The sequence below is a fragment of the Schizosaccharomyces japonicus genome (assembly GCF_000149845.2).
Source record: "Schizosaccharomyces japonicus yFS275 unplaced genomic scaffold supercont5.2, whole genome shotgun sequence".
In the NCBI taxonomy this organism is placed as follows: Eukaryota; Fungi; Ascomycota; class Schizosaccharomycetes; order Schizosaccharomycetales; family Schizosaccharomycetaceae; genus Schizosaccharomyces; species Schizosaccharomyces japonicus.
Window position 1 is genome coordinate 658074 of NW_011627861.1, and position 23361 is coordinate 681434.

The window sequence follows — 23361 nt, forward strand, 5'->3', positions numbered from 1 at the left end:
CTACTTTTGGTGGTAACTCTCAACGAAACACTACACCATTTACTTATTTAACAAGACAGTAGAGGAGTTCACGAAAATGACCAGTAGGATTTCCGTGTGTTGAAAATTATAACGAAAGAAGTCACTTAATTTTGACTGAGAACACTTCTCTAAAGGATTATTAAAATCCTAGGGAATTAAAAAAACTCGACCGACTTTGTTTTTTTTTGCAGCACTGAAACAAAGGACAATGTCACTTGTTGGAGCTGGTCGAGATCCATCCTCCATTTTTAGTCAGGAAACATTATTACATATTTTCAAACATTTGTCTGCTTGTGATCTCACATCGTTAGAACGTGTCTCACGCAAATGGCAGAGGGTATCACGGAGTGGTTATGTTTGGCGAATGCAATATGCAAAGGCATTTAGCCTCCCTCGACTGAAACGAACATATGAACTTAGTCGAAGGAAAAAGTGTTCTTGGCGCAATTTATTTAAGGAACATAGCAATTGGAGCCGTGGACGATGTATTGAACGAGTTCAGTCTCTATACGGGGATCACAACGAAAAACCATACTTTGTCACTAGAATTTGGGGTGACTTTGTCTATCATGCGACAGTGTCTGGTTTTAAAACGTTTGCGCTTGTTGACGGTCAGCTTAGGCTGAAAACGGGATACAATTGGTCTAGTCTTTTTTTGGGTTATAGATTACCTAGTCCGTGTCTTCCTTCTTGTATGGCGAAATGCCGAAACTTAATATTAATGGCTTTTGAGGACTCATCTTTTGTACTGTTTCGTTTGAGATCCAACGAAAGACTGAGCGTGTGTCATATTCAAAAACTTCCAAATGGGTCCATTCTTAAGCAAGTTTCGTTTGCTGAGGATTACATCGTGGGCTATACAAACAAAAAGGAACTAATGTTTTGGTATGTTCGTCCTACTAAAAAAAAGGAGGAAATGTCGGACTCCCAGGTACTTCGGTTTTTAGGCCAATTATTCATATCTTATGCTGAGCCGGTTGCCATACGGCTTTCCGTTAGACACATTGGCACTCATGTCTTTGCTATCGTTGTACATAGCGAATACGTTTACAGCTGCGGATGGTGTCTCGGAGTTCAACACTTTTTGTTGACCCCTATGCGTTTTAATCCGTCAACCTTTGTTCCTCGTGATTTAAACGACCGTGTGTACACAAAAACACCTCCTACAAGCATATCCATTAGTATTCCATATATTCTTGCATCATTCGCAGACAATTCCATGGTATTACTTGACATTGGTTATGTTGAACGAAGTGCTCACCTTTACATGAAAAACGAAACCCGTTTAATGGGTCAATATTGCAACGTCAAGTTTGCAAAAATACTAGATTCAGAAAGAATTGTCTCTGCTTCCTACTCCTGTGCTGATGTGTGCTTGTGGGATTTATGCTCGTCTGAGCTTTCATCCTTGCAGCCCGTTCACATACGAACATCACCTTTACCCTCTGTTTCACATTCAACTGCAGTTGTTGACCTCGGTCTAATTCAATCATTTGCCGTTCTTGCACTAGATGATGGTAGGTTTCTTATTTATGACTTTTCTTAACGATAGTATTTTTTGTATATATATTATATTATTTATCTTTTTCGGTAATTTATGATATAGTTAGTTGGTGCTGCTTAGTGTGTGTCCAGGAAAGCTGCTAATCAATTGTGAAATGCTTAGAAAAAAAAACTGTGGGTGAATAACTTGTCTATTGAATCCGTTTTGTAGATTTAGAAATATTATTCCTGTGATATTTAAATCTAACAGGTCCGATGAGGTATCTTCATATTTAAGAAACAATTTTTTTCATTCATAACAATAGCAGTTTACACCATTTTGAGTAACTAATAAACCATAGTAGTTCTATATATATTTCCTTCTATTTGTTTTACGAATGCGGAAAACAGTTGAAGGTTTAATACGGTAAATTAGGCAAAGTACAAACAATAAGACATAATTAGGACGTTTAAATCCTCGTGTATGAATTACACTACTTGGTGATTGCAGCTAGAAAGTCACGTTAATAACGACTAGTGTACGATGCTTGATTCAAGTACATCTGTTACATGTGAGCACGCATTGCTTAAACATGAATTGAAGTAATCTATAATGGCGTACTTTATTTTATTTGAAGAAGTAGCCGCTTTAAATATTGAACTGTTATTTAGGGATTTGTTACAGTTTAAGGATTAACAAATTTTGTTAAACTATTTGTTTTGTTGGCGCATTTTATTCTTAGCTTAAGGTCTTATTCGACATAGACCGCGTACTTTACAGTGTAAAAATAAATAAATTACGAATTCATGTGTTGGTTGAGCCTGGAGTGGTCAACGGCTTTTACCATTGAATTCATGAATATTTTTGAATTCTTCTCTAATGCAAAATTATTTTTCAATAGTCATCATTTAATTCTTAACGAGAAATTCTAATACCCTTGAACCAGCAGGCAAAAATTGATTATAAGGAGCGACGAATGTATATTGCCTGGAATAATACAGCTGTTTCAACGTGCTCTTATTCCGAATCAAATTTCATAACGAAAGGGAGACTTCAAAATATGTAAAAAATAGAGAAACTTATTCAGTCGTGTTGATCACTCAATCGTTTACGAAGCAGCAGGTTCATAAATACCAGTCAATTAGTGAAACTAATAGTATTTCTACAATGTTCACAATGAAGTTTCATTTATAAACGTGGTGTGCGTTAAAGGATCTCGTTTTATGGACGCCCCGTAATTTCATAGAACCTGTAATAATTCAATTACAAAACACTGGTTCCCACAAGCTGTACAGCCATGGCTCGATGATTACCGTATAGCAGCTAGACCTCTAGAACATGTTGTATGCAAAAAGAAAGTTACCACACATTCCGTTAAATGAAGCTCTTTCAAAATGTCACGATAAGTTGTAACGAAATCCCATCAATAAGTACTCATCTGATTGATCATAGTAGATGTACACTCATAAGGTGGTGGTTGTTCAAGTTCTTCTTCTTCTCAGTATGAATATTTATATATGTCATGAAATGAATTTGAATAGACCAGCAACCCAATAAACATGCACTTGAAATAAATAACAGCAACCAAGAATTTGGGTAGTATTCATATAATAGTGACCAAAAAAAGCTAGACAAAGTGAGAAATGATAAAACAATCGATAAAAGCTTAAATTGTCTCAGCATTGCAAGAAGTAATGCTTTTCTATCTCAGTGGATGCGAACACCACGATTAGGCGATATCGTTAATGTATCCATTAACGTGAGCGTTGGTTTTGATAAAACCTTTTGTTAAAAACAGGAAGCTATTTTGCTGTAACAAGCTTGTTCGTATCAAGAGTTTCCTCGCGCATCCGTTTGCTAGAAGCAGTTTTGAGTAATTATTATAGGGCCCAAATCATGATTATGATCAGCCAGTCAAGAATAAGTGGAATTTCGTCACTTTCATTAGACTTCCCTTCACTGATCATGCCCCAAATTAGTTCATTGGAACTCGAGTTGCATGGCAAGAAGTGCGATGTACAGGAAAACCAAGACGATCGTTCTTCAACTTTTAACAGTATTGATCTTCACTTCACCATAGTGGAATTATAAGCATTTTAACGTTACATGCTTCGCTGTACGCCTTTTTCATTTGCGGTACAACAAACGAACGTGGAACATATTGTTATTATTGGGGAATATTATGTTTGTAATTGTGTTGATTCAGATCATACTTATTTGGACTATCCTCGCATCAAAGTAAACATTGTAGTATTAAACAAAATGATTGGAACAAAGGACGCTCACAATTATATTCCTTAATCGTAACAATAGAAAATCCTTTACATTTAACGTTATAATTTATCTTGTCTTTTTATTCGAAATTCACAAAGAATTGCTTACTTGCTAAAGCTAAGATGTAACATTAACATTTATTCAATTAAGCATAAAGGCTATTTACGTAATTATCAAGGCGATCGTGTTAAGTTTGATATATTGAATCTCACTACTTACACGAATGCATTTGTGAAGTCTAGAATTTACTATAAAAAAAATATCCGACACTGCATAGTAAAGGTACTTTTGGTAGAGCGTTTCAACGCAGATAGCAACAATTTCCATAAAAATCCACACTTTATAAATTTATCATTTTATCACCAATGGTTCGTATGCTGAATGCATGCTTTCGCGAGAAAAACGCTGAAAGTTAATTGCTTATTGAATAAATAAAACCTCGACTCATTAATTAATAACAAGTCGAAAACGCGCTAACTCAAGCGACTGTAGAAAGCAAAAGAAAACTAGATGTATTTTCGTTATTTGTTTCTTTCATTCAACTAATTGTAACGTGTATGGTTGATAAAACGTAAGACTATTTTCATTGTTGTTATTCTAATTCGTTATGCTAAGTTAGGATTGCAGATCGCAGTGTGTTCAATGAAACAGTAACTTCATGAGTGTAATTGTTTATGAACTTCGCATCTTATCGAAGCTTTTGAGTGAGCAATTTTGACAAAAAAGGTATAGCATAAAATCTTATGTAAAGCGACTGGTAGGGTTTACTTAATTCGACAAATTCAATAAAATAAATTCGTTAATTTTTAACCGAACTACATTACGAGTTTCGTCCTCGAATACAGTAACTATAAATCAAGTCTTCCAGTAATGGCCTATTGCTTTAAAATAAAACCTCGGCCCCTGTTCTGTAAATACTAATCCGGTTTGTATAGTGAATGTATTTTGTCATAGCACCCTTGTTTACAGATGCTAAGTCAGCATTGAGAGGACGATGGTCCTTTCAATTGCGTTTTGTATATACTCTATGGAAAAATTCTGGTAATTCAAATTCAAGTGTTTATCATCTCAACTACATTAAATTGTCAAGAACTAGCTTTCGTAACTTTTGATTCCGAGTTTTAAGGGTCTTGTCCGTAACGTACACGTATCACGCAGGTCATACAGGTCAAACTGTTTGAAGAATTGGGATGAAATTATAGACGAATCAAACGAGTATAGCCTTACCAATCTTAGCAATCTCATAACATCGTTCCTCACGCAAATACAGTTTCTACGCCTTATTATATCGGTTTTGTGTAGTTTTATTTCAAGTGATAATTTCTGTAAACATATACTGGGAAACGGTCAAAGCTAAGGCTTGGGAGATTGTTTGAGCTTGCCGATAAGAGTATCTATATACTCTTCATTTCGTATTAGCTCAGAAGCTTTATACTTATTTCCATTCAATCAACTGCATAATGCTTGCATTTATGAGTGGTTTGAGTTTATTTATAATACAAATCGTGTGTGACTCCCATAGATTTGGATATACCGAAGATATATTAACGATCTTCAGCCCATTCCTAGTCAAGGTTAGTAGACATCCAGTGAAGGAAACACATAAAGCAATGTTGAGAAAAAACACGATTTTAATCGGCTTTCGCCTACAACACTGCCTGTCTTAACTTACGTTTTCCTTTCTGATCTGTTCTTCCTCCTCAGGAGTAAAGTCATTGGGGATATTAAAGGTTTTGCGAATATCCTCCGGGCTTTTACCACGAATCATATTTGCAATTGTTTTGCATCCAGTGTCAAGTAGTGGCTTGATATCAAGGTAATTACTAGCAAGAATAATTTCAAAGAGCATTTCTTGGTCCACGGATATAAACTTTTGATCCCATTCATCAATGTCTGTGGATTTTTTCAGACGAATTTCAGTTTCATCTTCATTTCCTGTATACAAATCATTCTTGTGGTGTTCACACCATTCAATAATCTTGCGCAGTACATTGGAAGACACGTTTGGTAAAGGAATTGGAACATTCATTTCACCCATATCTAGTTTATTTGTTAATTAAGGCCAGTGAAACAGAAAAAGATAAAACAAACGATTTGAACATACCTTCAAGCATGTTTTTGATAAGAATACTCTTTTCAGCAACAATTCTGTCTATAAAAATAAACAATTAGTAGGGTGGCCACAAATTGCTTAAACAAAAACATACCAACAGTGAATTCTTCATTATCCGACGAAAGAAGCTTTACTTTAGACATTCTGAAACCCTTACAGTTTATTTAAAGACAGTAATTGTAGCAATTGATATTGGTAGATGAGACACGTAGTGTCAATAGTGTTTACTTGATGAGTGACCACAAGTTGCCGAAGTGTGTTCACTAGTATAATTAGATAAATTATTTAGAGAGTGAAAGAATAGAAATGCTCATGCATCTTATTCTTTCTTTTTTTTCTTTATTTTCTAATCTATTAATTGGTTTATTTCTTTCAATGATTTCAGATACTTTCGCATTTTGTTCAAAATAAAAACAATTTAATCAACGAATGAGTGTGCGTTTTCATAGGTAAAGCAAACGAAATAAAAACGAAGGAAAGTCCCATACTGTACATCAAAACAGTTCTACTCCTTAACTCTTCTATTCAATAATTAGAGGACATCTTCAATATGATATCAAAAGCTGACAGGAAAATAAAACATTCACAGGAAACTTTCACATTAGCGAAAAACAAATACCTTAGATCCATTTTTTTTCCGTCTTTTGACATCAGTCAAGTAGAAGCTACATCGTATTTTTTTTGATCCTCTTGTTAACACTTACATCTATTAGTTACTTTAGCTAAATGAGCACCTTAACGAGCGTGAATCTACAGCTCGTTGAACCCATTTAACGTCCTTTTTATGTATATTTAACTTTTGGTTTGCTATATCATCACGACACCAAGACATGAGTTATACGGTTTATTTTAATGTAACGAAATTAATCACATCCTTTATCTATCTTTGGTGAGTAAATAAATTCATTCTAGCAAATCAAACCACCCGGATCCTTTCTTTTTCCATTGGTGCGAATTCGTTCAAATTTGTCTTTGGTACCGCTCACGAAGTAGCAAGCGCTGCAAAAGACGATACCAAGTATGTTGGTTCAGTTACTTGAATTCACACCATTGTCGTTCATAGACGACGTCATTAACATCACAAATCAGTTGCTGTACAAGGCAGTGAATGCTGTAGACCGTTTTTTCTCAAGTTTACCATCGGGAACAACAAGTGCTACTGAAATCGAGGAAGGACTCCACAAATTTGAAATTCTGTTTGAGAATATCGTAGACAGATACTATGATCGTTTTGAGCTGTTTGCATTAAGAAATATTTTTATGATCCCACAAGAACTGACGGGACATTTTCGAATGCAAGGCCAAGATGTCGACTATACCGTTACACAAGTACAGAACACTCAACTTGACCAGAAAATTGTACAAGTGAAGAATACTCTGACAGACCGTTTACGAAAACGCAATCGTTTGCAAGCTCAACTTCAAGCGATTCGCCAACGAAAAACAGAAATCCGTGAACGCATACAGCGCCTAACAGAATTAGATGCAACATTCCGATCACAGAAGGTAACGTTACCGGACTCCACTGATTTTCTGATGGACCAACTCCCCATCTTACAAAAAGCAATTGAGTCTCAACCCACAGAGTCCATAAAGCTTGACTCCAGTGTGTTGGATGATCGGCTTTCGTACTTTGACAAGCGGTTACAAACTGTTCTTAGCCCGACTGAGCGACAAATTGGGTTCTGGGAGCGCGAATTACAGCGATTGCCGTTTGATGCTTCCGTGAATGAAGTCCAATCTCTCGAAAAAACACTTGCCACTTTGGATTGATAGTAACCTTTGTTGCTTCAAAGACACATGGGGAGCTCTTTCATTCACATCCTTTCACTCCGAAACGGTCTAGCAACTCCATACTTGTACATTTTTCTTGCTCTGCAACCTTTCCAATCATTCCTAGAGCAACGTCCCGAATTTCGTTGTATGTATGAAGCAGTTCAATATGTCTTCTTACTGTTTTATGCGCGTCAGGGTCTCTATATTTGTAATTGAAGTGTTTAGCAAAGTCAAGAACTTGCAAATTCCAAATCCCACTTTCTGTACCTTAATTTTGCTTTTGCTTCAACAAGCTGCTTTTCCAATTGAACTTTCTGCTCTTCTAAGGACTTCACACGAGCTTCTAATTTGGACTTGACGCGTCGTTAATACCCATCTTTCATCTCAATCATTAGCATACTTTCTCCATCTTTTTCATGCAATAAATCCGCAGCACCTTGACGTTTTCTCAGTACAATTGTCTACGGTACGGTTGTTGTAATTGTTGGTTCTAGGTAGAATTGACGCGACAAGTGATTCCCTCCTCATACGTGCACGCGTCTGCTTACGTCATGCTATCGGAAAAGACGAGGATAGACCGCGGCTATTTACTCCACCAAACACTGCTACCTCCCGGCACCACCACAGGCAAATTGGATTCGTAACAAACTTGCGCAGACGATTTGTCGCAAGCAAGCGTCTCCTCCAACCAAACAGCCCGTATACACTGTACTTTTGTTTACACTCTTTCACAAACAAAACCACAAGTTGAGTTGAATATGTTTCATCTACAGAAATACGGATTCCGTGCGTTAAACAAACTGAGTAAATCCTCACGGCAAAGTTTGCTGTCTAGATTCCAAGTTCGGAATGCATTGCCTATTACATATCCATTCCCTTGGTGCAGGAACATTTGGATCCGTTCTGAAACAACTCCGAATGATAATGCTTTAATGTTTGTTCCAGATGTAAACATTTTGCCTCCTGAGGTGAGTACATTGGAATTCATGAGTCCCAAAGACGCCAAGAACTCTGAACTTGCTCGTAAGCTTTTCGATATCAACGGCGTAGGCAGCCTGCTGTTCGGAAAAAACTTTATCACGGTCAACAAGGATGCCGACATGTCTTGGGGTCGTTTAAAACCGGAAATATTCAGCGTCATCATGGAGCACCTTTCCATGGTGAACCGGTAATTGATGGCACACCCTTCAATCCTTCGGCCGACACACAGATTCTCGACTCGGACAGCGAGACGGTCGCAATGATTAAGGAGCTCATTGACTCTAGCATTCGCCCATCCATTCAAGAAGATGGTGGCGACTTGGAATACCGCGGATTTGACGAGCAGACGGGCACAGTATACTTAAAGCTTAGAGGCTCATGCCGTACATGCGCATCCTCGGAAATCACACTCAAATCGGGAATTCAGCAAATGCTGATGCACTACATTCCCGAGGTGAAAAATGTTGAACAGCAAATTGACCCAGAAGAAGAAGTCGCTATTGAAGAGTTCGAGAAATTTGAAAAGAAACTGCGAGAGCAAAAGAAGCAGCCCGAGAAAGAAAACAAGGAAAAAGAGAAAACAAAATAGAACTAAAATACCCAACAACGAACTGTATCTCATTTAGATTTTTATCCATCTCTTTTCAGACCTGGACAAGAAGCAATGCTTTTCAATCACTTCCAAGCATGAGCTTTTCTAATTCCAATCCCTTTCTCCGTGTACATAATGTGTACTTTTTCTTCCGAAAGTACTGCCTAGCCGACGATGTAAAACAAGTAAAACGGATGAAACACTTTTTTTACAAACTCAACCGAGATTTTGCCCGCATGCTGCCAGATTTCGAGGAGTCTTCATGAGCACTAAACTCGATTGTTTCTTTATCTGTGAGATGGAGAATTTCTTTAAATCTCAAACCAATGCGTGTAAGAGCCTCCTTATCGGTACAGGAACGCGTCCAAACAGCGATACGGTAGAATCCTTTACGCATATTGCATACTACACCCGTAACTTCACGTCCCGTAGGATCGAGTGTTCCGCCTATGGCACACAGCACCGTGCAAAGCCAAAGTTCATCAACATTGGATCCACGGTGTCTATTTTGGTAGGCCCATTTTCCGCCGTTCATGTTTTGAGGATCCTCCCATTCGGGTCGAATACCTTTAATGAAGTAGGAATAATCTGACTTTGCTGGAAGCATGGAAGCCTTTGAAATATTGTTAAAGATTCCCCAGAACTCCTCAACCGTCTGAAAGGAAATCACTTCCTTTAATAGATCGCTCCATTCAAGACCTTGTGCTGGTGGCTTCAAGAACCAAAGAGTCCATTCATCATTCAGTTTGTGGGTTTCATCAAGTGAAAGTGGACGCGAAAGTTGGTCCACAGAAGGTGATAAAGGAAGTAAGGTAGATGAAGACGATGTTACAGTTTCCTGAAGACTTTTCGAAGTGTCGGTGGCATCGTCGCTGCCCATTGTGTTTGTAGTCGTTGAAGTCATTAAAAATCCCAAACGTAAATCCGTGCGTCCCTATGACAAAAACAACGTCAAGGGTTTCCTTTTTTTTCTCAACCTTTTTTTTGAACGAATTCAAATAACAGAGGATATTAGTTGCCGTTTAAGAGCGACGCGGTTGATTGTCCAGCGCAAATACAACGTGTGGTGGTCAAGGTGAAGCGTGCTGGTCTAGATACATGCAAACACCACCATTCAAATACAGACAAAAAAACCAAGAGAACAAAGAGACAAAACCGGTTTACCAGCAAACAAAGATCCGTTTATGAAGTACAATAAACAGAGCGGGCACAAAGAGACCGGTAAGATATAAGAAACAAATGAAATATTTTTTAGAATTCTTAGTGAAACATATGGAATCATGAGACAAACCTTGCAGAAGCCGTCATGGCTTCAGTCTTTTTGAAGTCGAGAAAGATAGAGAGGTGGTGACCAAAAACGGGGAAGAAATATATTTGGAAAAGACAGTATCGTAGTATGTCTAGAAGTCGCGAACAACAAGCAAACCACCGACAAGATGCAAACTGCCGGTGACACAAACCGACACAGTTGAATTCTGAATATGGATTTGACGTATCTGTTCCAACGCCTCTTGAATGGAAGCTGCCACTTTCACCGCGGCACCATTGCCAATGCTAGGTGCTGTAGGTCGGTTTTCAGTCCACCAAGCGGCAAGCTTCTTTTGCACACTCAATGGTTGCTCTGTAGAGGTAACAGCATTCATGCTGAGCAGTTCAGGCGTGTAACCTTGCTCCTTCCATGTAACATTTGTTGTGAAAATGATATGGGTAAACGGCGGAGCTGTGCTACGAGACTCGTAGCCCGTTAAAAAGGCTTTCAGCAAGGCAACGGGATCATCTCGATTTTGTTGGTTGAACACAAGTACACGAGCAGTGCCGTTAGCAAATGCTTGCTTGTCAGAGAGCCACCGGCCAGTAGCCAAAAGACTGTCTATGGTATGAGCACCATCCAAGAACCAATGGATATCATCAACACACTCGTACTGGCAGCGTCCAGGCCAACGGACGTCTTTCAGACCCTTGAGGACGGCAGGATGCGACAGATTGATATTTTTGTTTCCAGACAATTGGAAGTAGTGTTGGACTAGAGCAAGCGCAAGCGCTGCGTTCTGCAGTTGATGTTGTCCTGCTAAACCGAGCATATCGACAGTCAGTCCACGAGGCGCTTCGACAACATGCAGTGTTGTATGACGCTCATTCGCACGTTCTTGGAGTACTGTCAATGCTTCCACGGGCTGCGGCACAACAAAAGCTGGGGCGCTGCTCTTGAAAATGCCACCTTTTTGCCATGCAATTTGCGAAAGTGTACTGCCCAGAATATTGGTATGCTCAATACCAAGACTCGTCACACCCGTAACCACGGGTGCAGGAATGATATTTGTCGAATCATATTCGCCTCCAATGCCAACTTCAAAAATAGCGGTATCAACATTTTCACTAAGGAAAACATGAAACGCCATTAATGTCAAGTAACGAAAATACATGGGCTTGGCGGTTGAGCCCACTTCAGCTTCCGTGGCTTCAAGACGATCCCATACTTCAAAAAAATACCTTGCAAACTTTTGTTGCGAAATGGGCGAACCTTGGATCGATATACGCTCGCAAATTGATTTCAAATGAGGCGAGGTGAATACACCAATGCGCTTAGGGGCACCGGGTTCAGAGCAGGCTTGTAGCTCATGAAGAATTGAATTCGCAAAGGCACAGGTAGAGCCCTTTCCCTTAGTACCCGTAACATGGAAAATCTTTAGACGGTTCAAGTCATCCAACTAGCAAGGACATTAGTAACAGAGAACAACAAAGCAATAATGCGGGCTTCAACCCTCTTAGTAACAGCCGAACCAAGCCGGAACTGTGACGAAGGGATTCTTTCATAGCAAGCCACGCAGTTAACCAACCTTGTAACCTAAACGTTTAAAATAGGCACGCATCTCCTCCAAGGCAGCGTCATTTGGCTTAATACCCTGGTTTCGAATAGCGTTCAACGTGCTCGCATTCGATTGTAACGAATTAAGCCGATTAATCGCCTCCTGCAAATTGTGAGCGATAACGCTCTCAAACATCACCTCTTCAGCAGCTCATTTAGTGAATCCCACATACGTCGTAAGTCCTAACCGAAGTAGACATGTTCCTTCGCAGAGTTTGGAACCACAAACTAGTAATCCTCAGTTTGGTTCTGTGCATGTTTCTGCTCAAACGGGACACCACGAAGAAACGTGACGCCATCACCCACACTACTCTAAAACCAACACCTATCACTTCGACTATAAAGGACGACACGCCGAACGTCGTTGTGACCAATACAGTCATGCAAGAGCGGCGTAACCACTACAACGATTCCGTACAACCATGGGTGGCAGCAATGCAACAAGTGCCACCACAGGACAAGATACCGATGCTCTACCTAGCACATGGATGTACGTAAGTAACAGCACTCCTAACCACGCGATCGTTGCAATTGTCCATACACAGGCTCATCCGCTTCTAATTCCAACAATTCTCGTGCCATTGAACGAAAGCCTTAACTATGCATACGGAGCTACTCTATGTGAACTTGGCCTTGCTCACACAAAACACTACCACCACGCATATTTCCAGCTTTCCATAACGCACTGCGTCTCATTAATAAGCGACGGAGCTCATTATTTATAACTTGCCAGCGAAATCTGACGTTACATAAGTGACGTCAAAACGTCCACTTTTGCGTCTTGACTAAACAGCTTGCTCGGCAATTGTTCTTCTCCGCATATGCCAGTTCGGCCAATTCGTCTTATCCGCATGACGTCACGAAGCTTATTCTACAAACCTGCGAGTTTGATTGGTCGCTTTGATTCATGCGTTGGTTATGCTTTGACATGCGAGGAATGTGATTCTGGGCATTTGAAAAGCATAAATTGGGGGGTTCACATTGCAATGTTCTGAATTGGATGGAAGGGACATTTACGGATACATTGGTTGTACTATGTAAATCCGAAACGCGTGGTTAGGAAATGTGCAATCTCGGAGAGGAAGGCTTTTTCAACAAGGCTTCTCGTTATTTTTAGTAGTTCGTGCAGCGCTAATGATAGCAGCACCTTTTCTTCTCTTAAAAGATGACGGAATTGACATGGTCGGGAGGGAATTCCAGAAAGATGGGGAACACTATATGTTTCTGCAGAAACTTGGTCCTTTTCTATTAGAACGATTTCGACCAAAAGCAATAATCGTCTTTTCGGCACATTATGAAACGAGAAACCTAGTGCACGTTTTTTCTCGTGATGCACCGAATAAGTTGTTTTATGACTACTATGGATTTCCGAAATGGATGTTTGATCTTTCTTTTCCGTCAAAAGGTTCATCTAAGGTTGCACAGCAAGTGTTAAATTGCTTAGAAAGTGTATGAACATTGGACAATGCTTGTCTACTATTTCTTCTTGCTTATGTTTTGCTTTTACTAACTTTTGCAGAACAACATTTCGGCCGCTGCTGTTTCTGGGGACAGAGGATTGGACCATGGTGTTTTTGTCCCATTTAGTATAATGTTTCCGACTGGGCTGTCAATACCCGTAGTGGAGATTAGCATGCCTTCTCTTGACCCTTTTAAACTGATCGCCATTGGCGCTGCCTTGGATGACCTACGAAAAGATTATCTCATCGTTAGTGGTGGACTTTCTATACACACGTTCGAAGACCCCACTGCGTTCAACCGGGAATTTGCAGCAGATGGATTCAAACAGTTCCATTCGGATTTGCTGGATGCAATCTCAATTCAAGACGTAAGTTAAAGACACCTGGAAAATGGCTACTAACAGTTGCAATAGACAGATCGTCGAAACAGACAGCTGCATGCTATGATGATGCATCCTTTCTTCCGAGCCGCACACCCACGCGAAGAACATTTTGTACCACTCTTTATCCCTGCAGGCGCACGAGGTCGAACACAGGTTCTATGTGACCTATATGGGGCTGTCACCGCACTTTTTGGTTTGAATGCGTAGAACAAGTGCAACGAAGTCATCTACTATTCTCTAACGCGTTTTCGTGCTTGTGTACTATTACTGTATCCTATGTACTTTACTAGAAGGAGTGTATAAACTTCTTCAATGCCTTGTATCTATCTTATTACGGGCAATTTGCAATGTATCAAGTAAATAATAATATCTATGAACTTTTTGTCATAATTAACCACCCAAAATACTCCAATGAAAAATGAAACTACAACATTTTGTTGCTACAAAAGCCCAGCTTAGTTCTTAGCTACGTGGTACACTTCCATTTAGTCTCAGTGCAACACCTCGAACGAGGTTGAAGTGTTAATTTGAGGACGTGTTTGAGCTCCCTGTCGTTCACCACACAAAAAGAAAATGCTCTTTTACTGGTGTATCCAGTCAAAATCGAGCTGTGGGACATCATTGTTAGAGCTAGATGGCGTCCATATTCTCATTGACCCTGGAAGCGATAACAGCTTGACGCATCCATCGATTGACGTGGTCCCCGATTTAATTTTACTTTCTCATTCAGATTTGGCACATTTAGGAGGTCTCGTGTATGCATGCAGACATTACAACTGGAAAACCGCGTTCATATACGCGACATTGCCTGTCATTAATATGGGACGGATGACCATGTACGATGCTATAAAATCCAACTTGGTTACCGACATTACCATTGCAGATGTGGACTTGGTTTTTGATAGTATTACAACTCTGCGATATTCGCAACCAGCATCACTCATGGGCAAATGCAATGGTATAAATATCACGGCTTTCAATGCAGGTCATACACTGGGAGGAACACTTTGGAGCATCACAAAAGAGTCGGAAAGTCTGGTATATGCTGTTGATTGGAATCACTCGAAAGACAAGCATTTGAATGGTACTGCTTTGTATTCGAACGGCCAAATTCTTGAAATTCTGACTCGGCCAAATACCCTCGTTACTGATGCCAACAATGCTTTAATATCAATTCCCGCGAGAAAGAAGCGTGATGAAGCATTGATAGAGGCCGTCATGTCTACATTGTTAAAAGGTGGTTCAGTGTTGTTACCTATGGATGCAGCATCGCGTGTCATTGAGTTGTGCTACTTTCTCGATACACACTGGGCATCCAGTCAACCTCCCCTTTCATTTCCTATATACTTCTTGTCTTACTCCTCCGCGAAAACCATTGGTTATGCAAAAAGTATGATTGAATGGATGGGCGACAATATCGTTCGCGATTTTGGAATGAACGAAAGCCTTTTGGAATTCCGTCACATACAAACCATTACCCACCCTTCTCAGCTTTCTCAAATAAGTCCTGGCCCCAAAGTTATTATTGCAACATCCCTAACTTTGGAATCAGGTTTCTCTCAAAACGTTTTGCTAGACATCATGCCTGATAACTCCAATAACCTCATTCTTCTTACTCAAAAATCTCGGTACTCGGAGAACTCACTGGCGAAGCAGTTCTATCGCTATTGGGAGCGGGCAAGCAGAAAATCACCGGAAAACTTTTCATCTGTTGGCATGTATTTTGAGCAAAGTATCCAGGTTAAACACTCTGAACCATTGCAGGGTGAAGAGTTACGCGAGTTTCAAGAGAAAGAACAGAGCAAACGGACACGAGACGCAGAAGATATTGCCCTTGAATTACGTAACCGTACCATTTTAGACGAGGATGAAAGTGAAGAGTCTTCTTCTGATGAAGATGAACTAACTCAGGTACCGGAGCTCTCAAATACGAATTTAGGCTCTGCTGCCTTTATGTCAGGCAAAACGTTTGATCTAAATCTCAGAGATCCTAACATTGCAAGCCTCCAAAGTAAGTTTAAAATGTTTCCGTATGTTGAAAAACGTAGGCGATTTGACGACTATGGTGAAATTCTTCGTCAAGAAGACTTCGCTATGGAAGAGCGCACCGCTGGAATTGTTGAGGGAGAAGAAAACGAAGACTACGCGCCCGCCCACGAGTCCACTGGCAAGCGGAAATGGGCAGAAGTTAACAATGGTCAAATTTCTGAAAATCAATTAAATGAAGATATGCCCGATGTTCCGTCCAAAATTGTTACTACTACACGGTACCTAAAGATTTCGTGTCAAGTGGCATTTATTGATATGGAAGGTCTTCATGATGGACGGTCTTTAAAAACTATCATTCCTCAAGTTAATCCAAGACGGTTGGTTCTTATTCACGCTACAGATGAAGAACGTGCAGACATGAAGAAAACATGCGCTGCTTTAACAGCGTTTACAAAAGATGTTTACTGTCCTGACTACAAGGAGGTCGTAAACGTCAGTATTGATGTTAACTCGTTTAATATGAAACTTTCAGATGAACTTGTAAAAAGTCTCATTTGGAAAAAGGTATACTTTATTATTATATTAACTGATTGTTTACTAACAGCTTGCAGCTTGGAAATTACGAAGTCGCTCATCTTATGGCAAAAATTCGTATGCCCGAAAATGTGGACGAAGAAGCCGAAGAATCCAAAGAACCCGTTGACCCCAAGGACAATCTTCCCATTTTGGATTCATTAAAAACACAGCAAGATTTTGCCCTTGCTCCAAGAGCAGCACCTATATTCGTGGGTAACGTTCGGCTAGCCGCACTGAGGAAGACGCTCATGGATCAAGGAATATCTGTTGAACTAAAAGGCGAAGGTGTTCTCCTTTGCGGTGGTATTGTTGCTATCCGTAAGCTTGATAACGGCCGGATCGTTATTGAGGGTGGTATAAGCAATCGCTTTTTTGAAATTAGAAAGACGATTTATGATACGCTTGCTATGGTTTAAAGCGTTCTGTTCAATCTACTGCGTCCCGCTCTCACCTCTGGCTTCTTTCCATTCCGGGGCACCACTCTGTCTTGCTGGAAGATGGTCTGTAGTTGTAGTTGATGTCACGAAGTAGGAAGCTAATTCTTGCTCTTCCTTGCGAGACTCCTCTTCTAATGCCTCGACTTCTTTAGGACTTAGGGAAGCTCGGAGTCGATTGTTCAAATCCACGAATGCTTGCTTCACCACTACTTCGGGTGCTTTGTTGCGAGGATTTCCATTTTCCGGATGACGAATGTAACGTCGACTCACGTCGCAAGCACTATCAGCTCCAAAACCGAAACAGTAGGACATTTTCTTGCCCCAGCCTAAGAATTAGTGTTGGTTAAAACATGATACCGAAAGCTGGGATAACTTAAGCATACCTTGTTCGTAAATAAGAGGTTGATCAAAGGCCTCTTCACAGCTGTCAACGTGAACCCAACGTTTTTGCTTGTAGCTGTACACCTCTGTCCATACGTGGTCTTCAGCATTCCAAACCCAGCGAGCACGAGACCCAATTGCCCTGCACAGAAAGGTGAAGCACTATTGGATAAACCGGTTAGTAGCTGGTACTTCAACTTCAAATGTTAACTTACGCATGCCCATTCTCCGCAGCGTCCCCTATGATGCTTGAGCAAGGGTCTCACGTTGTTATAACGAGGGAATCTCTGTGTGTGTCCGCAGCTGTTACATTGGTACAGTTCCACATTGCCACAACCCTCTTGGGACTCTTCAGTCGTCGGCGCAGCTGGACCCACAAATCTAGTTTCATTCTACAAATGGATTAGTTAGCTGCGTCACGAACGAGGTGTTTAGTGAGCCTCAAAGAAAGAGCACTTTAAAACCTTAAGTCATACCTGACATTGTTCACATTTAGGAGCGTTGACCCATTCAAAAAATTCATGTTTGAACCATTTTAGTAACGCTTTAATAATGTAATCCTGATATCCCCATTCATCGGATTTCGCTTCTTGTTCACCTGCCTCGGCGTAGATCCTTTCTAAAGGAATAAGGCTGAGAGCGTAATCTTGTAATTGAGCATCTTCATATGTCAACGGTTCGTTGGACAACTGTTGAATTTGTCGATAGAAAGGATGCAATTGTACCGACTGTTGATGAGGCCGTTTATGCTGCATTATTTCCATGAACTTCGCAGCAATGTTATGAAAACTCATTTTTATGGTTTATTGTAATAAAGTAAATCGTTTAGCAAACAAGCACAAATTTGCAATGACTTTTTTGTTAGTTGGCAGTGACCAAATCGTCGTCCATTAACTTAGCAACAACTAACGGTCTTAGACAAGAATTCTGGTCTGTACTATAGAATACGAAAGAGGAATCTGTTGCTCTTGGAAATAATTTTACCTTCAGAAACGGTTTGTATTGGAGTAAACTGTGGTTTTATTAATTACGCTGTAAAACTCAACATTCTGTCTTATTATGGATTCGTTTTTACAGGAAGCCTTCAATAATGGATGTTACTTACATCCTGGTATTCAATTTCAAAGATCAGATAATGTTGAAGGTACTTTTATTGCTATTGCTTCCAAAGACATAGACGGAGATCAAGTCCTCATTTCGTGTCCCGAGTCTTACATAATAACCCTACAAAAAGCTAAAAATGAATTGTGTCGTCTATCTCCGAAGTTTGCAGATGAAAAAATGCATACCATTGTATGCACCTTCTTTGCTCTTGAACGTTTAAAAGGCGAAAAGAGCCAATGGGCAAAGTATATTGAGTATCTTCCCAAAACGTTTGATACGCCCTTATATTTCACAGATGACGAACTTAAATCGTTAGAACATACAAACATATTTTATGGCTGCAATGACAGAAAACGAATTTGGAAAGAGGAGCACGCGACAGCTGCCAAACTGTTAGATAACCCTGACAACTTTTCTTGGAATATGTACTTATGGGCTGCAACCGTCTTCTCATCACGCTGTTTTTCTTCAGCCTTGCTCGGGGAGGAAGATACTGATGATGCTGCTCCAATCCTTATTCCACTAGTAGATTCTCTGAATCACAAGCCTAGATGTCCAATTATATGGAATAAAGTTACTAAGGAGTCTCATGCTGTTCAACTTGTCTCGGTTAAACCTATTTCTTCGGGTGGGCAAGTGTATAACAATTATGGTCCCAAGGGAAATGAAGAACTATTAATGGGCTACGGATTTTGTCTTCCAAACAACGAGTTTGAAACCTTCGCCCTTCGTTTGTCTCTCGATAAGGCTGTATACAATAGCGAAAAGAAGCGCAGCATTCTTGCATCTCATGGACTCTCTAAACTGAATTTCTGGATACCAAAACAGGTGGACTTCAGCCACTTACAAAACATTTTGGATGCTTTGGTCGTCATCACGGCGTCCCCTTTTGAACTAAAAACTTTAGAAGAGCATTTGGCAACACATTCATTCGATTCCTATAAACCCAGTATAAGTGGGCGTTTAAGAGCATTCCAAATTCTCATTGAATATTTCTACCAGTGTATGGCACAAATTCAAAGTTCGTTGCCGGTCGATGGTGATTCATATCGTGCTGTATGTATTGAGACTTACAAGAAAGGGCAGCTCGACATTGTCTCCACGGCGCTTCAAGTTGCAAAGTCAAAAATGGAATCTTGCGTTTTGGATGGAAATGACGGCACTTTATTGCGTTATTTGGCGTCGCATGCAATTTCAGTCTTCTTGCTTCAGCATCCCAACTTTTCAAAGTTGAAGGAAGCTATTGAGAATGTGTTCGGAGAAAGCGATCCACAAGCGATCATTGATATGGGTGACGATGAAGATATGATTTTCTTGATTGTTTGCGCGTATTGTTTTTATAAAAGAGAGGATGTTCCTTTTGATATTACTAAGTTTATACAAACAGGTACTGCTATAACTGAGGATGGCAAAGAATTCTATGATTACTTCCATTCCAACTTTGCCAACGCATTTAAAGACATCATGAAAGATATAAGCATGTTCACGCTTGAGAGTTTCTCCTGGGCTATGTACTTACTTACGTATGAGGCCATTGATGTCTCTAATTTTACCTTTGTGCTTCCTTAATACAATAGTTGTTTATTTAGAGGCCACCATACCTTTGTCTTAGTTTGTTGTTTTTTTGACAAGTAAATACTTGTATAATAGTATATATGCAAGAAGCAAGAAAAAAAAATGAACGAATGGGTAAAATTGAATGAACATGAAAAGGAGGGAACAAAACGTTACAGGGCAAGAAAACTCACAATTATAATAACTGTAGTTCACTCGATGAACTACATCTGCCCTGTTCGTACGAAATTAGTGTTCCAATTGTCTTTCTCAGCAGCACGAACCCATTCACGTAATGCTGAGTGTAATTTTGTGTGAAACTTGAAACTATCGCAAAGTTAGTAAACTTGTAAAAAATGTCAATAACTAGGATTTTCTTACCTGCACTTGCGCCAGCGAAGTGCCATAATACGTTCTAAACCGCTCATCTGTAAATCAACTCGCTTTTGATATCGTTCGTCATCCGGTAGAGCTGCAAGCATAGAGTTGATGAGACGCAAGTGAGAACTCAAATAACCCGTGGCTTCCGTCTCAATTCCGCCAATAAAACCTATTGGTGCTTCAGCAGCTTCACTGTTGGGTTCAAGAGCATCAATGGTGTTCTCTTGATGGTTCCAAACCCAAAACACATCTCTGCTAACTTCTTCCAGTTCGACTACCCAACGCCGATATGGACGATCAACCTTTGCTGCACGCATGAAATCATGTTCTTCAGATGGCTTTTCATGATTACGTAACAGTTCAAAAACGGCCAAAGCTCCTCGCCGAGGGTCTTGATGAGCCTTGAAAAAAGAGGATATCACATGCATTATAGTATCCCGTACAGAAAAATCGGAAGGCTGTTTTTCTGATAAAAGGAAGTGAACGAGATTAGAAACGTTGTTACACGAACGCAACAAGCTGTCCACACCTAGCTACTCTTTGTTAGTAAATAAGGAAAAAAGGGAAACCGTCATCATTCGTACTTGTACTGTGCACATAGCCTTGATGCACAACAAGAACTGCTCCAAAATTGCATCATGTTTATCTTCTCTCCACTGGAGCCGGCCAATTTTATCGATGATACAGTAGGCAGCAGCAAATCCTCCACCTTCAATGAATTCCTCGACCCAACTAAAAGAGTCGGATGTTAGCAATTCTTCAAAACGTTTGAAAGTCTTTAAGCACTTACGATACTTGTTCATTCCGCAACAGCAGTGAGAGCTTGTGAATAATAGTCTCATCAATTTGCTCCATTGGACATGTAACAATGTACGTAATAAATTCGCCAGGGTGTTTGTAATTCTCTTTTTTCCGCTTCCAGGGTTTTAATCGAAGCTGCTTACGCTGCTTTTCATGTTGCATACTTTCGAGTATTTTCACCTTGATATCTTCATTCAATGACTGAAGATTCTTTTCTGCTTCGGAAGAGAGAACCTGTGACTTAATCAGTTCATCAAAGTACTGTGAAGACGTTTCGTCGGACAATGTAGCAGAACTTTTTCTAGTAGCCATAGCGTCATCAAGTTCACCGATTGATGCATTTTGTGAAGAGCGTGTAAGGCTGTTTCCGCTTCGGGAACTAAAATACCGTTTAACAGATCGATAAGTGTCCATTGCTTTTGTCCGCATGTTTAATTTTGCTTCTCAAAAGAGCTTTAAATTAGAAATGCGCTGATAGTAACGTTTGAAGTCGGAAAAGTAAATAAAAGAGACCAAAGAAAGCGCCAGTTTCTGAATGTCTTTTTTTTAGAGATAAAAACGGTGTTGAACACGATTACTGGTAAGAAAACGAGAGACCAAGAATACCATCACGTCCTAGACGTGAATCAAAAACAATAAAACGAGTGTATACAGGATAGGTTGTTAGGAAACACAAAAAAGGAATACGTAGTGCGTATGTTAAGCGGGGTATCAAGAAATTGCTCAAGACGAGTTTCAGCAACTGGACATGGAGCTTATTGTGAACGGTACGCCTACACCCTGAGTAACACCCCTTCAACTAGGGTCGCATGAAACGCAAGCGAGCAATACCCCAGACGTAGGGTCTATCAGTAAAACAACAATTATTATACAGCATATATAGTGGTAATCGACTATTACAAATGTATGTGTACAAACTGTGTATAGTTGGTTTATACTTTTCATGGGTGTTTTGCTTTTTGCCAGTGAAGTTTATTTACAAATGACTGGGAGAGCGAATGTTTCACCTAACTTTAGCCTACCACCATGGTAGTGAATCAGGCAGAGGCATTCACTGCCTTAAACGTTTTTTCGAAAAGTATGTCTAATTCTTTGCAGGAGAACTAACCAACCAAGCAATTGTTTCAATTCCTGACATTGTCGGATCTTACTTTACCTCATTAAAAGAAGTTGAATCGGAAGCCAGAGGTAATGAAATCAGACATTATATATTACGAAGACTAACAGAAATAGATACGGAACAGGAAGCAACAGATTTTATTAAAGAATTGTTAGAAAATGAGTCTCAAAAGAAAGAAGGAACGAACAATTGGACGGATGACTTAAAGGATAAATTACAGCGAGCCCTCCCTAAATTAACGACAAAGGTTGAACTTGTTAGCGATACACTAGAACAATTAAGTTCGTGTATTGAGCGGATGGACGCCGATTTTGATTATGTTGAACTCGAGTTTCCTCCCCATCTTCGGTTTGGTTCTACTGCACAACCTAATGGCTCATCTGTATCGACAAACGCGCGTCAGGAAGGAAAAAGGGAGGGCAAACGAGAAAACAAACGTGGACAGCAATCTTCTTCTGATAATATATCCACTGGCGGTGGCACGAATCAAGACAGCTCGACCCACAATGGACCATCTGGTTCCACCTTACCTGTTAATACGCCCAGCAAACGTCGGAGGGGTGTTGCTGCAAGTGTCTCACGTTCTGCAACACCTCCCGTTTCCCGGGCAGGCAGTGCCGCACCTTCCGAGCGTAAACGGGGTCGTCGTGGGGAACCAAAGTCTTTCAAGTAAGTCATGTTTACTACTTTTATTTAATTCTACAAAATTACTAACTTGTGTATAGATCGTCCACAGCTTCTACAGGAGTGAAGCCTATGCAAGAAGTAATTGATGAACACAACACTAAGGACGAACCTCTATATTGCTATTGTGAACAGGTTTCATATGGAGAAATGATCGGATGTGATGGCGAAAACTGCAAACGCGAGTGGTTCCATTTGCCTTGTGTCGGCTTGGTTGAGCCTCCCAAAGGAATTTGGTACTGTCGCGACTGTGAAAAGAAACGGTCTGGGTAAAACAGGCCTTTGCTCTTGTATTTATTGTTTCACTGCTACGCGAAGATTTCCGAGTTTCTTTTCTATCGCCTTTTTCCGGTTTTTAGTGTTTTCGGCTACCAAGTGATCTTTC

General features: G+C 40.1%; 14 protein-coding genes across 14 annotated transcripts; 7 read left to right on the plus strand and 7 right to left on the minus strand.

Moving 5' to 3' along the window:
* Nucleotides 1–229: 229 nt before the first annotated feature.
* Nucleotides 230–1567, plus strand: SJAG_03218 (F-box protein Pof12; the record flags this gene model as incomplete). The annotated part of the gene is made up of 1 exon (XM_002174342.1): nt 230–1567. One exon carries the CDS (start codon nt 230–232, stop codon nt 1565–1567), a length of 1338 nt encoding a protein of 445 aa, XP_002174378.1.
* Nucleotides 1568–2134: 567 nt separating this feature from the next.
* Nucleotides 2135–3758, minus strand: SJAG_06111 (hypothetical protein). Its single transcript, XM_011050698.1, has one exon. It carries the CDS (start codon nt 3185–3187, stop codon nt 2951–2953), a length of 237 nt encoding a protein of 78 aa, XP_011049000.1. The 5' UTR covers nt 3188–3758; the 3' UTR covers nt 2135–2950.
* A 1310-nt stretch (nt 3759–5068) lies between these two features.
* Nucleotides 5069–6188, minus strand: SJAG_03219 (SCF ubiquitin ligase complex subunit Skp1). Its single transcript, XM_002174343.2, has 4 exons — nt 5986–6188; nt 5883–5930; nt 5451–5818; nt 5069–5343 (listed from the first exon to the last, which is right to left on the minus strand). The coding sequence occupies exons 1-4, from the start codon at nt 6032–6034 to the stop codon at nt 5323–5325; spliced, it is 486 nt and encodes a 161-aa protein (XP_002174379.1). The 5' UTR covers nt 6035–6188; the 3' UTR covers nt 5069–5322.
* A 504-nt stretch (nt 6189–6692) lies between these two features.
* On the plus strand, nt 6693–8134 carry SJAG_03220 (kinetochore protein Mis12). Its single transcript, XM_002174344.2, has one exon. It carries the CDS (start codon nt 6912–6914, stop codon nt 7662–7664), a length of 753 nt encoding a protein of 250 aa, XP_002174380.1. The 5' UTR covers nt 6693–6911; the 3' UTR covers nt 7665–8134.
* On the minus strand, nt 6752–8229 carry SJAG_03221 (Swi5 protein). Its single transcript, XM_002174345.2, has 3 exons — nt 8068–8229; nt 7935–8020; nt 6752–7867 (listed from the first exon to the last, which is right to left on the minus strand). Exons 1-3 carry the CDS (start codon nt 8083–8085, stop codon nt 7705–7707), a joined length of 267 nt encoding a protein of 88 aa, XP_002174381.2. The 5' UTR covers nt 8086–8229; the 3' UTR covers nt 6752–7704.
* Nucleotides 8230–8599: 370 nt separating this feature from the next.
* Nucleotides 8600–9237, plus strand: SJAG_03222 (NifU-like protein; the record flags this gene model as incomplete). Its single annotated transcript, XM_002174346.1, has 2 exons — nt 8600–8635; nt 8722–9237. The coding sequence occupies 2 exons, from the start codon at nt 8600–8602 to the stop codon at nt 9235–9237; spliced, it is 552 nt and encodes a 183-aa protein (XP_002174382.1).
* A 211-nt stretch (nt 9238–9448) lies between these two features.
* SJAG_03223 (translation initiation factor eIF4E 4F complex subunit) lies at nt 9449–10120 on the minus strand (the record flags this gene model as incomplete). The annotated part of the gene is made up of 1 exon (XM_002174347.1): nt 9449–10120. One exon carries the CDS (start codon nt 10118–10120, stop codon nt 9449–9451), a length of 672 nt encoding a protein of 223 aa, XP_002174383.1.
* Nucleotides 10121–10640: 520 nt separating this feature from the next.
* SJAG_03224 (folylpolyglutamate synthase) lies at nt 10641–12363 on the minus strand (the record flags this gene model as incomplete). The annotated part of the gene is made up of 3 exons (XM_002174348.1): nt 10641–11948; nt 12078–12209; nt 12280–12363. The coding sequence occupies 3 exons, from the start codon at nt 12361–12363 to the stop codon at nt 10641–10643; spliced, it is 1524 nt and encodes a 507-aa protein (XP_002174384.1).
* SJAG_03225 (aromatic ring-opening dioxygenase) lies at nt 12079–14403 on the plus strand. Its single transcript, XM_002174349.2, has 3 exons — nt 12079–13555; nt 13626–13934; nt 13980–14403. Exons 1-3 carry the CDS (start codon nt 13241–13243, stop codon nt 14154–14156), a joined length of 801 nt encoding a protein of 266 aa, XP_002174385.2. The 5' UTR covers nt 12079–13240; the 3' UTR covers nt 14157–14403.
* Nucleotides 14356–17952, plus strand: SJAG_03226 (cleavage factor two Cft2/polyadenylation factor CPSF-73). The gene is made up of 2 exons (XM_002174350.2): nt 14356–16502; nt 16550–17952. The coding sequence occupies exons 1-2, from the start codon at nt 14523–14525 to the stop codon at nt 16928–16930; spliced, it is 2361 nt and encodes a 786-aa protein (XP_002174386.1). The 5' UTR covers nt 14356–14522; the 3' UTR covers nt 16931–17952.
* SJAG_03227 (peptide N-glycanase) lies at nt 16445–18426 on the minus strand. Its single transcript, XM_002174351.2, has 4 exons — nt 17809–18426; nt 17548–17724; nt 17335–17494; nt 16445–17277 (listed from the first exon to the last, which is right to left on the minus strand). The coding sequence occupies exons 1-4, from the start codon at nt 18124–18126 to the stop codon at nt 16946–16948; spliced, it is 987 nt and encodes a 328-aa protein (XP_002174387.1). The 5' UTR covers nt 18127–18426; the 3' UTR covers nt 16445–16945.
* SJAG_03228 (lysine methyltransferase) lies at nt 18217–20152 on the plus strand. The gene has a single exon (XM_002174352.2). The coding sequence runs from the start codon at nt 18392–18394 to the stop codon at nt 20003–20005; it is 1614 nt and encodes a 537-aa protein (XP_002174388.1). The 5' UTR covers nt 18217–18391; the 3' UTR covers nt 20006–20152.
* Nucleotides 19754–21982, minus strand: SJAG_03229 (GTPase binding protein Rid1). The gene is made up of 4 exons (XM_002174353.2): nt 21162–21982; nt 20956–21103; nt 20372–20904; nt 19754–20317 (listed from the first exon to the last, which is right to left on the minus strand). Exons 1-4 carry the CDS (start codon nt 21599–21601, stop codon nt 20215–20217), a joined length of 1224 nt encoding a protein of 407 aa, XP_002174389.2. The 5' UTR covers nt 21602–21982; the 3' UTR covers nt 19754–20214.
* Nucleotides 21983–22198: 216 nt separating this feature from the next.
* SJAG_03230 (ING family Png2) lies at nt 22199–23249 on the plus strand (the record flags this gene model as incomplete). The annotated part of the gene is made up of 4 exons (XM_002174354.1): nt 22199–22250; nt 22289–22360; nt 22406–22961; nt 23018–23249. 4 exons carry the CDS (start codon nt 22199–22201, stop codon nt 23247–23249), a joined length of 912 nt encoding a protein of 303 aa, XP_002174390.1.
* Nucleotides 23250–23361: the final 112 nt, after the last annotated feature.